Raw genomic sequence first — 14,028 nt, forward strand, 5'->3', positions numbered from 1 at the left:
CTTTTAAACATTATGAAAGACTTGGAAAACAACAGGGTTTTGGATATGCACAAACATCGCAACACTGACCTTTTCAAGAAGATGGTTGAAGGAATGAAAGAGGGAGGCTGTGTTCGCACAGTCGAAAAACGGTGGAAAACTTTTTTTTTTGCATGGCTGTATGTAAACTGGAATACAGTATTAGTGGAATATTCACTTTCATTAGCCATGTAAACAGCTTAGTCGGAATATCGTCTTTTTCGGAATAAGGGCAAAAACGGGAATATTTTGTGCATGTAAACGTAGTCACTGACTGAGACAGTGGTGGAATGCAAGTACATATACTCAACTACTGTACTTAAGTACAATTTTGAGGTACTTTACTTGAGTAATTCCATTTATTGCTACTTTATACTTTTACTCCACTACATTTATCTCACAGCTTAAGTTACTTCACAGATTCAAATTATTAAACGAAAATATAATCAACCAATAAATGATGCTCTATTATAGATTAAGCTACCCAGCAGTGTATAAAGTAGTTACAATTAGCTCCAGCCTTAACAGCTGCAACATTAAAGTGATGAACACAATAAAGCATCCATAATTATAATCAATAAAATATTATTTATGATTCTAAAATGGGCCATTCTGCATGATGAGTACTTTTACTTTTCATTACATGTCATTTTGTTGACGCTTTCATCCAAAGCGACTTATAATTGCTATATATGTCAGAGGTTGCACGCCTCTGGAGCAACTAGGGGTTAAGTGTCTTGCTCAGGGACACATTGGTTGATGTATCGCAGATCTCCCACACCAAAGGCATGTGTCATATCCACTGCTCCATCACCACCCAATTTTGGTACTTTGAGTATATTTTTATGCTAATGTTGTGCACTTTTACTTAAGTCAAATTCTGAATGCAGGAGTTTTACTTGCAACAGAGTATTCCTACACCGTGGTATTGCTACGTTTACTTCTCCCTTACTTCTCTTCTTGCTGACAGCAGGTGATGTTGCACTCCAATGCAGTTTATTTATCTTCTCTCATTAACTCTCCAAGCAGTGATTAATTACAAGCATTATTAGTCACGACCACAACCAGACCTCATACTGTATGTCAGGAGTCATCAAATAGGGGGGCCAGAATTTTTCTAAGCAGACACTCCGGGGGCCGGACTTTTAAATAAAGAAAATAAAAAGTATTTATACCTAATAGTAAGATTTTTTTTTTTTTTCACTTTGTAACTGAATTAATGCTATAGTTTTTTACATGTATTAGTGTGGGCAAACTCCTTAAAAAACATGGAAACTCCATAATGATAACTGGCTCTTTAACTAGAAAATGATCTCATACTAGGAAGCAGTTCACTGAGGAGTGATGGTTAAAGTCTGTGATTATGGAAACATTACTGTAGTATGCAGCATCCTGATTGGTGGAAAATGCTTGCAGAAAGAAACGGCTGTTGTCAGGTAAACATGTCACTGTCAAAGAGGCTGAAGCCAAAAGTTGACGTGGAAAACCCAAGCTTTAATGATGAATGGACTGATAAGCAGGCCACGCATTCGTCTTGTATGCCTCATTTGCAATGAAACGATGCTGTTGCAAAATAATACAACCAGCATCATCATCAAGAATGAAGAACTCGAACATAACAATCGCGTCATTCACGTGCATAATAAGTAGCCACATGCATCTGTTTTGGTCATCCATAGATTTACCGCTCCAGCGTAGAGGATGGTTTGTTTAGCCAGCAGCTAAGTTTACAAGAATTTGTCCAAATTTCAAGATTCGTGGCAAACGATAAACTGACTACTACAAACCGACAGCTTTTGTTTTAGCTTTTCTGTAAAAAAAAAGAAAAAAGAAAAAGTGCTATTTGCAGAGTAGAGCTATTTGCGTAAAACAGCGCGGTGGACAAGAGTGGACTGCATGCAGACAGAGCAGAAATATCGCTTTCTACATGTTTATGCCTGTAGAACAGGTGAGTGTATTGACAAGTGTTGACTTTTTACTCACAAAGGTTTTATTTTAGCCTACTTACAGCAACGAGCCTAGCGTTAGTTCATCTGCGCCAGCGGCCCGTAGACTGTATCGTTGCCAGTCAGGTAGTGCGGGTTGTAACGCACACACCACTTGGCTCAGCTATGCGTGTGGAGCGAGGGCATCGCTTTACAGAATTCCGGCATGTGAGTAGAGATGCAAATACAGGGGGCTGGGTTTGTGCTCTACCTGTGTAATGTTACCTGCTATATAAATGCTTGAAATGCTAAATACCAGAACGCATTTTCTTCCTCTTCAAATTTTCAGAATTCATGATTATTCTGCGGGCCGGACTGAAAGCGTTGGCGTGCCGGATGTGGCCCGCGGGCCGCCAGTTGACAATAGCTGCTGTATGTCATAAATAATGTAGAAGAGGTAGAAATAGGATGATGTAATAATACGAGGGAGATGGTCTATATACACAGAGTAGAACCAAAAAGCAGCATGCCTCGGTTTAATTTCTGTTCCTTCTGATGTATCTGGGAAAATGTGTGAAAATAAGGTACATACACGTTACCATGGTTACCAAATGGTCTTGGATAAATCTGTGGTCCTAGGAGACTGCTTCCTGGGCAGTTCTCACGATAAACAAATGGATTTGTAGGTTATCCTTTGAATTCATTATAAAATCACATATCTACCATCACACAGTATGGTGCAGTTGGTCTGCTTTGCTTTCATAACACAAACCGCACCAGAGTCTAATTCAGAACCAGAACCAGACTGAGACCCATCTTTTTAGGCGGCCCTGTTCCAGTTTCCAACCCAGGGACACTGATACGAATGGGCTGAAAGCATCACATAGACTGCATTTGTTTCATTGTTTCTACAAATAAAAATACATATGCCAAGAGAATTATTTGAAAAATTGCTAACATCCCATAAGAATGCGAGACATTTTTTGGCTTTTAACAAGGCCACAAAGTGAAGAGCTTTATCTTTGTCAACTATGTTGTTGTTGTTGCCTTTGCCCGATGACTCACATGTCTCCAGAGAGGAAATGACATTCCAGTCAGACAGTGTGACAGGTCACGCCAGCTGACTGATCCCAGTGAGTGGAAACTGATGCGAATATTGACAGGAAATGACTCGAACATCTTATTTTCAGACATAGCCTGGTAGGTAGGTGGGTAGAAGGCATCAAGCACTTTCACACTTGCTAGTCTCAGTGCGCGTGAGAGAACATAAACTCTTGTATGTGTGAATTATGCGTATGACTGTAAACAGGGAAATGCTGAAGTTAGTTTACAAGGGATTTGGCATTGTCAGTGACATTAATCCTCCCTGTTTGCATCCTGTAACAACTACTACCACAACAGCTGTGGCAGCCAATTCCTTCTGAAAATCTTGTAGATTAAATTGGCACAATACACACAAAGTATTACCAAAAACTGGTGTTGGTCCTTTTTAGATGTCGTGTGAGCATACAGTTGGATTTCTGCAATGTTTAAAGGCAGCTCTACATGTCTTTTTCTTTAAATTGGTAAGTATTGCTGATTCCACCATTTTGCTGTGGATAAAAAAACAACTACAAACCGCCATCTAATGCTACAAATATATAAATAAAGTTACAAAGATTCACACATTTCCTGATTTCTTTCCCTGACTGTTCCTGTTTGGATTCCTCCAGTCAATTCTCTGTAACATTGCAGCATTCATTCACAGACAGGAGGCCTGCACCTGCACACATGTGCTGGCATCACTGAATCACTCACACACACACACACACACACACACACACACACACACACACACACACACACACACACACACACACACACACACACACACACACACACACACACACACACACACACACACACACACACACACACACACACACACACACACACACACACACACACACACACAGGCATAAAGACTTGGACCTGTATTGACCATGCCTGTGTGTGTCCACTTACAGGCAGAAAGGCAGCAGAGACAGCAGGGTCTCTTTGGTGGGGCGGGCTGCGAACTCCGGCAGCGTCTGGATCAGTTTGTTCATCACCATGCGAAGGTAGCCCTGCAGCTGCTTCCTCCTCTCCTCCACAAACTTGGCATCCTGCAGGCTAGAGAGAGAAAAAAAAAAGTTAGAGAGACAAACAGAGTGGGAAGGAGAGAGAAGAACAAGTTAGTTATAGAGATAAAATGGTGCTTGGAAAAGCTGAGGTTAAAGCTGCAACATGCAACTCTTCATCACATTAAAATAATAAATTAGTGGGATATATTAAAACTGCTATAACAAATATTTTTAGATTAACGATGGATTATATATGTGTCAAGTGCAAGGTGTTTTGCTTGTAGTGATGACAAAGAATGATCAACCGATTCTGCAGTTCCTTTCAGCTCTACGGAGCTTTATAGCGTCTTTAGGCTCATTGCTTTTGGTTTTCTGGCCCACAACTTTCCTGTTTTACTGTACCGCTCCCATTGGTGATGTTTTTTAGATGCAACAGGCATCTGTTGCCAGCAAAAATGAGCAGATCAGTTTCTTCTCCTGAAAATCTCTCCTTCCTGGTTAGCAAATCTGCCATCATAATAGCAATGCGCCAAGGTACAAACTCACCTGGCTTTTAAAGGGAATGGGAGAAGACACTGATTGGTTTATTGCATGTTACGCCCAAAACACACCTATGATTGATTAAGACACTAAGTACAACCCTTTTGAACCATGCGCCTGGCGCACGGACCCTTTTTCCCGCCGTTAAACTAGCAAAAGTGGATTCGTACATGCCCTAAACGCACCTGCGCTCCACGACATACGCTTAGATTGTTAAAATAGGGCCCTATGTCATGTTGCTGTGCCAGGATCACATCTTGCATAGGTGTCCCGTGTGATTTGTCCTACTACACTATAAAATTGCCCATTTGTCCTACTACACTATAAAATTGCTCATAATGCTGCCAATGACCAGGCTTCCAAATCCCATATACACTTGCACAAACATGCATTTTCGAGGATTAACACACCTCGATATTTGAGTTTATTTTGTCATTTGGTTGCTGATGAATGTAGGCAAGGTCATACAGTATGAGTATTCAGACTTCCCTCACTGAGCGACTCTGGAGGCACAGGCACATAGCCACATGGCCAATGTTAGCACGGCTAATCGGCATCCAGCTAGGCTCAGAACAAAGCCTGGGCAACGCTCCGTTTTACTCTGTGGTGCTTAGGACTGGAACAAACAGCCATTATAGGAGGCCAATATTTTCCTGGTTTTGAAACTATTGCTTCTCTTTTGATCTAAAATCCCAACACCCAAGTGAATTTAATTGCCTTGTCTTAAAATATAAATGTCATTCTTCTGTACAAAAAGTCCTGGTATCACAAAGAATTTCACAATTAATGCACTGTTAGCAAAAGGCTGTCGGTTTTAATTCATTAATTAATGGACTGTTTGTTTATACATTTTTAACATCTGAGTCCCATGGGAACTCCTCTTTTTTGGTTTCAAGCCACCTGCAATTTTCGACATTTGCACTACCAGCAATGCCTTAAAAAATATGATACAATTCAAGATTGCACTGCCTCTTATTGAAAATAAGGAAGACAATTAAATACATAACAGCTGTAAAAGGAAAAATATACGGCAACATACATAATTATTTTTTCCCCGTATTTGTGGGAGTGTCTACATTACATGGTCATATTATTTTGGTTTTATTGTTTAAAAGACAAAAAAATTGAATTTATTAGTGTTATTTTAACTCTTACAATGAACAGAAGAAAATCTAACCTTAAAAAAACTAAACAATTTGCCAATCAAATAGTCAGAAGGTTAACCCTTCATGTTATTTTACTTTACTTAGGGGGACTCTGATGCGCTATTAGCAGCTCATATTTTTCAATATCCATAACAATATTTTTTGTCAACATGCAGAACAATGCAAACAATTAGGAAACAATCAAAGAGGGTGTAATGCACGAGGAATGTCACACTTTTGCCCCAAGCTCTACACAGATATGTAAAGCCACCTTAACCAATCAGTGGCAAGCATTCTGGCTCTGCTCCACCCATGTGTCCTGAAGGGTTTCATTTTGAGGTTATCAATATAAATGTATAAGTGTGATATGATGTCAGAAGAATTATGATTCATAGTTTTAGTTAAATTTGATTTGTGTGAGTCAAGAAACAACTTGTCATTTTACAGGGAAACAAATCCACAACTTGTTGTAAGCAGATGTGTGCATGAGTGCATGCAAACGTATTCATCATTAAAAACAAATTAAAAACAATCGTCAACAGTTTTGCTAATGTTGTACCCTTGTGCTGAGTCACTAGCTGTGTGTGGATCACTGCGTATCCAAATAAAGCTGTGTATAATAACAAGGCGGAAAATGTGGTGGGAAGAATTTCAATATGTCCACACATGCACATCAGCTGCATATTCATGGTACAGTACATTCACATTTGGCATCTGTGAACCTACCAAACATTTGGTAGATGATATGCAGTACAGTGGCTAGAGACAACTCTTAAAACAGGCAAGTAGATAAGAGGTTCACCGTCGCCCCAAGTAGTGCATAAGTGTGCAAGTTTAAGGCAGTAGTAGTGGATAGCTGAACACTTGCTGCGGGGAGGTAGGACTGGGTAAATGTTATGTGTCAGATTAGGCCGTGCGTGCAAGCGTGGGTTTCAGGTTATGTCAACACAATAAGGGACACCCTGACTGCTTTCATAGATGTCAGAGCAGTAATGACACTAATGGACATCGTGACAGATTCATTCTCTTGTGGAGACTGAGAGGAGGGCTGAGGAGGCCAGGTCCTGTTTGCAGAGCAGAAACTGCTGTGGCATACTGATGCAGGTCCAAGGCTGATTCTGTCCTCTTACATCTTGTCTGCTTACATCAAGCTATCTCAACACTGCTCTTTCCTAGTCCTCCAAACCCCCGCCCCCACACACACACACACCCCATCTTTCTTTCCACACGGCTATACTGATTTGACATGAAGCCTTAATCAGTCTATTGTTATTCATCATCATATAGGGAAGGACAGGCAGATGCAAAACATGGAGGTGAGCAAGGTCTATTTCTGTCTTCTACAGGAGAAGAAGATTCTACGAAGACAGTTACATATTTTGTAAATAAATTGAAACCTGAATCTGTTTTTTTGACATCTGTTTAACCCTAAAATAAATTATTATGCCGTAGAAAAGTAGAAACGTCAAAAAAAAAGGCTTTTTGAATTTGTAGTGGCTACAAAACGAAGCTAAAACTAGACGGCTAAAGCAAGAGAGCTATATCCAAGGAAAGCTAGCAAGTGAGAGCTAGCCAGGCTAACTTATTATTTCCCCTTTAAATTGAAATGGAAAATATAAATTTTTCCAATATCCATGAACTGACATCTTGGTTCACTGAGTTAGTCATTCCTCATAAATAAACGTGGCAGTAACGCTCAATCCAATCACAACGGTGAAGACCTGCTACGGGTAACTAGCTTAGCGGATCTCAGTAGCTGCTTTCTCAGCTTTTGTGAATGTATGCATGGTGTGGTTAAGATACATTTAAATCAAATATTGAAATGTATTCAACTGATTTTACTACAAATATTAAAAGTAAAAGGACATACAGAAAAACAGACATTTAATTCATGTAAGCTAAGGGTTTTTCTTAAAACAAACTAGTAAAAATGAATAGATGGGTAGATATTACATTTTCCCATCACATTCGGTAAAGATTAGAGTACAGTAGTTGTAATCTGTTTTAGAGAAAATGTGATGTCATTTATGGCAAAACTTCACACTTTTGTTTTTTTCATTGCTTCTGTAGTTAACACTGTTTGCCTTTGTATGACGGTACAAATTGTTTATGGACTCTTTCCTGTGTCCATTCTTCCTGCCCTCACCTCTAGACGTCATAAATGTCACGGATTCTAGTTGCAAGATAAGACATTTCTATATGCATGCTTCTCAGCAGCGTATGTGGTTATACGTTATCATAAAATGGTCATGTGACGGCAGAAAGATAAACTGGACGTATATATACTGTACATGCATAAACACACACACAGTCTCTCACACACACACACACACACACACACCTAAATGCCACTTCCCAGTGAAGAAAAGAGATAAGCAGGAGAGGTGAGAAGTCAATGGAAGAGAAGCGAGGTCTCCACAACTGCTCAGTGACCGTACTGCCAGGTTTACGCCTTTCAATTCTGGGGGAGGAAAGAACTACATGTTGCCTGGCAACAAAAAAACACTGAAAAAAAGTAGGCTAACTACACCTAATGGTATCAACCACTTTTGTTTTCTCCAAACAGAAAATCGATGCTTTTGACCAAGACTTCGATCCTGCTTAAAGTTCTGGAATAACTGTGTGACATATATTCCTGTTATGGCTTTTTTGGTTTTATTTCTTTACACACACAGAGAGAGAGAGAGAGAGAGAGAGAGAGAGAGAGAGAGAGAGAGAGAGAGAGAGAGAAGAGGAGGGATGTAGGGATGCCATGTAATAGAAGTCCCGGGCCAGATTTGCTGGTTGCATAATAAGCTGCTGTCTTGGCAATTCAGACACTTATAATGAGCAGACTGTGAACAGATTTTGTGTAAGTATATCCTCTATGTGAATCTGGCCCTTGGTGTCTGGTGTATTTTCTGGAAACAAAAAGTTTCTTAGCTCCACATATACAGTCAAAATAAAATGTAAACACAATCTCCCAGGTCACCACTTTAAACAGGAACATCAACCTAAGCGCTGATTTACACCTGCAGTACACTTGAATTAAATGGGAGTGGACAGCATTGGTATATGCTGGCAACAAAACAAGGTCAACACTTTCCACCAAGTCAGCCGACGCTGGACCACAGCGAGGCGGAGCAGGCTGTTCTCCAGGGCCATGCATAAAACATCACAGGCAATTCAGGAATTCTCATACCTCCACTATACTTGTCATAATTAAAAGCGTAAAACATGTATATTGCATAATATGTGAACCCAACATACAAAGACTGGTTAATAATTCACTTTGTAGTCTCTGATTAATTAATCAGGGCAGCCTTGGCACTCCTCTCTTTGTATGAGCAGATGGGGCGGCTGCCGAGGGCAAATGGTCGCTGTGGGAGTGCCGTTTCTTTCTTATGATTACCTTTCAGGACTCGTATGAAATGTTACCGTAATTACAATCATCAAAAGCCATAATTATTCATTGTGTTAATTCCTTTGTTTATCTAAAGGCATCATTGGTGTTTGATCATTGTTTTATCTTACCTCCTTCCTCGTGATATTAGTCAAGCTTTGGGTGTTTTATTATTATTATTATGGAGTTGATTGGTTGATAGTGTGATATTTCTAGTGTTGGGATGAGATACAAATGTATATTCTGTATGTTCTCCTCTTCTGTGTTTTTGCCCTTTGTTTTTGTTTTTGATGGAGGGTTGGAGGCGTATTTACAAGCGAAACTCCTGTTTTTTGTGACCCCCACCCGTTACCTACTCCCGAATTTATGGCCCCGCTGTTTAACTGTGTGTCGGACTGACTTGTCATGTAATTTGGCGTTGTTGGACGGGGTTGTTGTGGTTTGGTGAGCCGTTATCGTAGTTGGGGCAGCTGTGTAGGAGGTTGAAATTGGTGGTGGTGTCATGGTGTGGCGCGTTTGATTGGAGGTTACGTTTTACGGGATTTTTTTTTTATTTGTACTGGTGAGGCTCATTACTCTTATGGTATCCTTGGTGTGAGAAACTTCTACCAACCACAATTTCCTTACTTTTTTTTGAAGTTTATATTGCAATATTCTCTCATATTATTCTTATTTTTGCACAAAAATGGTCCCCGCTGGCCAATACAAGCGTGCAAATTAGCAAAGTGAGATGTCGTGTTTAGTGAGTTGTGGTGTGGCGGAGCGGTTTTGCCGCTGTTATAAGCTACAGCTAGCGGGGTGCTGCTCTGTACTAGCCGATTTAACTGACATGATATAGAGGAAGTGATGTGTTTTTTCTCATCCCAAAACTTTTTCTGGCAGATAGAGGGCAGATAAGCAACTTTCACCAACTGTGGAACTTCTGCTTTGAAAAATACTCACTTCAGAAAGTGTTGGATTAACAGGGACTGAAAGCTAAATCAGAGCCTAAAGGTAACAGTGAAATTGATGACGTGATCAAATTCATTGACACTAGTCCAGTCTACTTTGGCCATTTCTTAATACAGGTGGGGATGGCTCAAGCTGAGCAACCGAGACCTCCCAAGCCATGCTTTTACATTTCATACATTGCAAATGTTTTTTCGCTGCACAGCAAAGCAAAAAAAAAAAAAAATGTTTTCTGTCGCTTAATAGTTCACTGTGGCTGTTCCTGCTTATACTGTTCCTCCTAGCAGTATTTTAAACTGACCCACTGACCAATAAGCACCAAATATGTCCATATCATTGCCAAAAAAAGCTCAGCTGGATTAGTGATATACATATATTTTCTATAGCAGCTTCACAATTGAAGCCTCTTGCTGGTGTGCTAGTGGAACGATTTTAATCCATTTTAATGTGAAGCAGCAGCAGGAAGCATTCGGTTTGCATCAGCAGTAAGTTAACACGGCTCCGATGCGGCTGGAAGCGATCAGTACAGACAGGTACCTCGGAGGGAAACTGAACTCTCAATTACAGAGACAAAGCAAGTACTGAGAGCTAAACACAAACAAAGCTCTCACTCCACATGCAGATGATATGCAAAAATCGCCGACACATCTTATTAGTCTGCAATTGTTGACGTCAGAACTTGAGAAAATGAAAGTATATCTTCCACACAGTCTCATATGCCTGCTCACTAAACATGGACGCGCTGATTGAGAGTGCTTTCTACTGTACTGAAGAAACTGCCTAAAACATTCTTTTCCATTGTGTCTTTTAATCTGTAGCTCCTAGGAAAAGAAAACCGCGTCGTCTCCATTTGCGACCTTGAAAGAAAAGAAAAAAGGGAAAGAGATAAAAGCCAAAAATGAAGCAATTTGTATCGAAGCCTAAGGCAGATGAGTGACTTGCGTGAGCAGGAGGAGAGACAGTTATACAAGTGGGCAAATGAGAGAAATTGATATTGAGTGGATGAGAACAAAAAAAAAAAAAAGGAATAGCAAATGCCTTTAGACATAAGTCATAAAAATCTAGATGAGGTGCGGCCAGCGAGAAAAGCTGACAGCTGGACTCTGGGGTGTGACAACAACGTGTCTTTGATGTAATCATTCTGCCCCCTCTCTGTCTCAGCGTTGGCATCAGAAGGGATTTGACAGGCGCGGCTTGGGAACATTTAGCCTGTATGCCTGGCCAGGCCCCTGACAAATCAGATGATTAAGAGCTGTCACAGGCTGTGTGTGGCTGTGTGTAGCTATGTGTGTGCGTGCGTGCGTGCGTGCGTGCGTGCGTGCGTGCGTGCGTGCGTGCGTGCGTGTGTGCACGTGTGTGTGTAACATCATCTGTATTGTTAGGTCACACAGCTGGACAGTCTCGCCTAAAGCGCTTGGAGACACAGAGAGGGAGAGTCTCATTAGCAGGACTGAGATAAACAGATACACAAATGAGTCAAAGAGGCAAAGTTTGGATGGCGACGAGGCCTCACGGGGCCACCGCTACCACTGTCTGGGTCAACTCGGCCACTGGCTAGTGTGAAATGAGCCAACTTCTAAATGAAATGGATCCAAATGATGATTCGCTCAATTGTATTTACATGATTTCTACCTAAATAGTGATAACTAAAGGTGTCCTGTTTACAAGCACCACAGTCCGAAAAGGGTTCTGCATATACACATACATACATGATCTGTAATCTATGGATAGATGATCTACAGATACCTAAAAGTCAAAAGGGTATAGAAAGAGTTAAATTATAAAATAAAAAATAAAAAAATGGTAATCTAATGCTTAACGTTTCAAGCTAAATCTAATGAGTATTTCACTGGGCCAGGGTATTCTGAGTGAGGTCTTATTCTAAATGTCAACACATACGCCATTTGGCTCCATTTATCCTGCATTAATCCTCAAGACAAATGACTGTAATGTCTCTCAATTGTCAACTACACACTTTCAAACTTCACGTACCACAACTCGACCTGGAGTTGTACATATTAAAAAATGCAATGATGAAAGCTTCCCTTCTCTGAAATGCAATCACAGGTTGTTTCTTTTTCCACATTATTTCACTTCACTGTGAAATAAGGACAAACTGAGGTATTTCTGAGAGTTCTGAGAATTACGCTCAAAATGCTTTAAAGAGCCAACTTTTGAATTAAAAAGTAATTTGCTTAAACGTCCCATGACATGGTGCTCTTTGGATGCTTTTACATAGACCTAATACTGTATCTGAAGTCTCTTTCCTGAAATTCAGCCTTGGTGCAGAATTACAGCCACTAGAGCCAGTCCCACAATGAGCTTTCCTTAGTATGTGCCATTTTGGTGTCTGTAGCTATTGAGGAGGAGAGAGTGGGGGGGACAAGGTGGAGGGTGGGGGTGTGGCCTGGACCAGCTGCCACTTTGCTCGTTTGAAAGCCATGATGTCTCTCTCTCATGGGTGGGCCAAATTCTCTGGGCGGGCAAAGCAGAGAAAGGGGAGGTAACCTTGCTCCTTATGACCTCATAAGGAGAAGATTCCAGATCAGCCCATTTGAGCTTTCATTTTCTCAAAAGGCAGAGCAGGATACCCAGGGCTCGGTTTACACCTATCACCATTTCGAGCCACTGGGGGACCATAGGCAGGCTGGGGGAACTCATATTAATGTTAAAAAACCACATAAAGTGAAATTTTCATGCCATGGGACCTTTAACGAAAAGACACATGTATCAAGTAAACAGCTGAACCCAATTACACAGAAATGTTTGGGTTGTTCATGGGACCTATCCGACAGATGAGTTAGTTTGTGGTAGTTATTTAGGGCGCGTTCCCACCTAACCAGTTTGGTTCGGTTAAAACTGTTTGTATTTTTCATCTGGGCTGATGTGAAAGCTGTCAATCACCACCCTGGTGCAGACCAAACAACTGAACCGAGAGCACTTGAAAAGGTGGGTCTCGGACTCCGGTGCAGTTTGTTTGACCACTACTAATAAATCAACCTGCTGATCATGAAATATGTTCAGCAAGGGATCTTATAATTGATCTGTATAAGGCAATATATATAACGTATTCATCATTTGGTAAACATGGTAACACCTATGCGTGGGTATTTTCCCTGATTTTCCCCGATGGGTCGAAAGCTGTTAAAACTGCTGTGCTTGTATCCGACTGCGTGTACTTTTTCAGCTCATTAAGTCCATTATAAAGTGTGTTACAACGATCACACAGTAACAAGCCTCGAATCATTACTGTACTGTACAAAACGCCTCCTTCTCGTCCTGTCTCTACCCGTTAGTCTTTATTCATAACATGTGGTCGTTTTTCAGTCTAATTATACTAATAATGCATACTCAGTTTTTTCTTTGTGAGCTCTTTGTGACACCAAAGAATATAAATTAGCATAAAAAAAACAACAACAAAAAAGCATTAAAGTGCTGCATAAACTTCTGTCAAGTCACCGGAATTTAATTTCCCTGTGTGGGTCCTGATGATGCAGGATGACAATCATCGAAACTGTCCAATCAACGAGTTACCCGTCCGTCCACATAACTTCATGTTAACACCTCTTGGTTGGTTTGTAAAAAGTCAGTGACCGAAGTCAGGAACAAGTAGTTTTTGAATATGACAAGTCATGCTTCAAATGTCACTGCCGCTCGGACTGGAAAGGTTGAGAACGTTGAGAACGTTGCGTAAAATACTGCTAAAAACAATACAGACAACGGCACAAATTATCTATTTCGTTTTGGTTAAAAAAAAAAAAATTCTGACTCGTCAGATGTAACCGAGAGCAGAGAGTGAGCGGTTAACACCTCTGTGATTCACCTTCCCTTCCTGTGTTGCACAAGGCAGGAGATTAGCTAAACATTCCAATCACAGGGCACCAGCATGGAAGCTGGAAGTGTTAGTTTAGGTAATCTAAGTGTGTGTATGTGTGTGTGTGTAGGGTACCTGTTACATGTGATGTGTG

At 40.6% G+C, this 14,028-nt stretch overlaps 1 protein-coding gene across 2 annotated transcripts in view; it reads right to left on the bottom strand.

The window, feature by feature from the left end:
- The window catches only part of snx29 (sorting nexin 29), a 185,047-nt gene that overhangs the window by 14,666 nt on the left and 156,353 nt on the right, over nt 1-14,028 (bottom strand). For both annotated transcript variants that reach the window (XM_039788209.1, XM_039788208.1), the window contains exon 21: nt 3,948-4,087. In XM_039788209.1, the coding sequence (XP_039644143.1) occupies nt 3,948-4,087 (140 nt within the window). The remainder of the gene's footprint in view (nt 1-3,947; nt 4,088-14,028) is intronic.

The sequence above is a fragment of the Perca fluviatilis genome, chromosome 21 (assembly GCF_010015445.1).
Source record: "Perca fluviatilis chromosome 21, GENO_Pfluv_1.0, whole genome shotgun sequence".
NCBI lineage: Eukaryota > Metazoa > Chordata > Actinopteri > Perciformes > Percidae > Perca > Perca fluviatilis.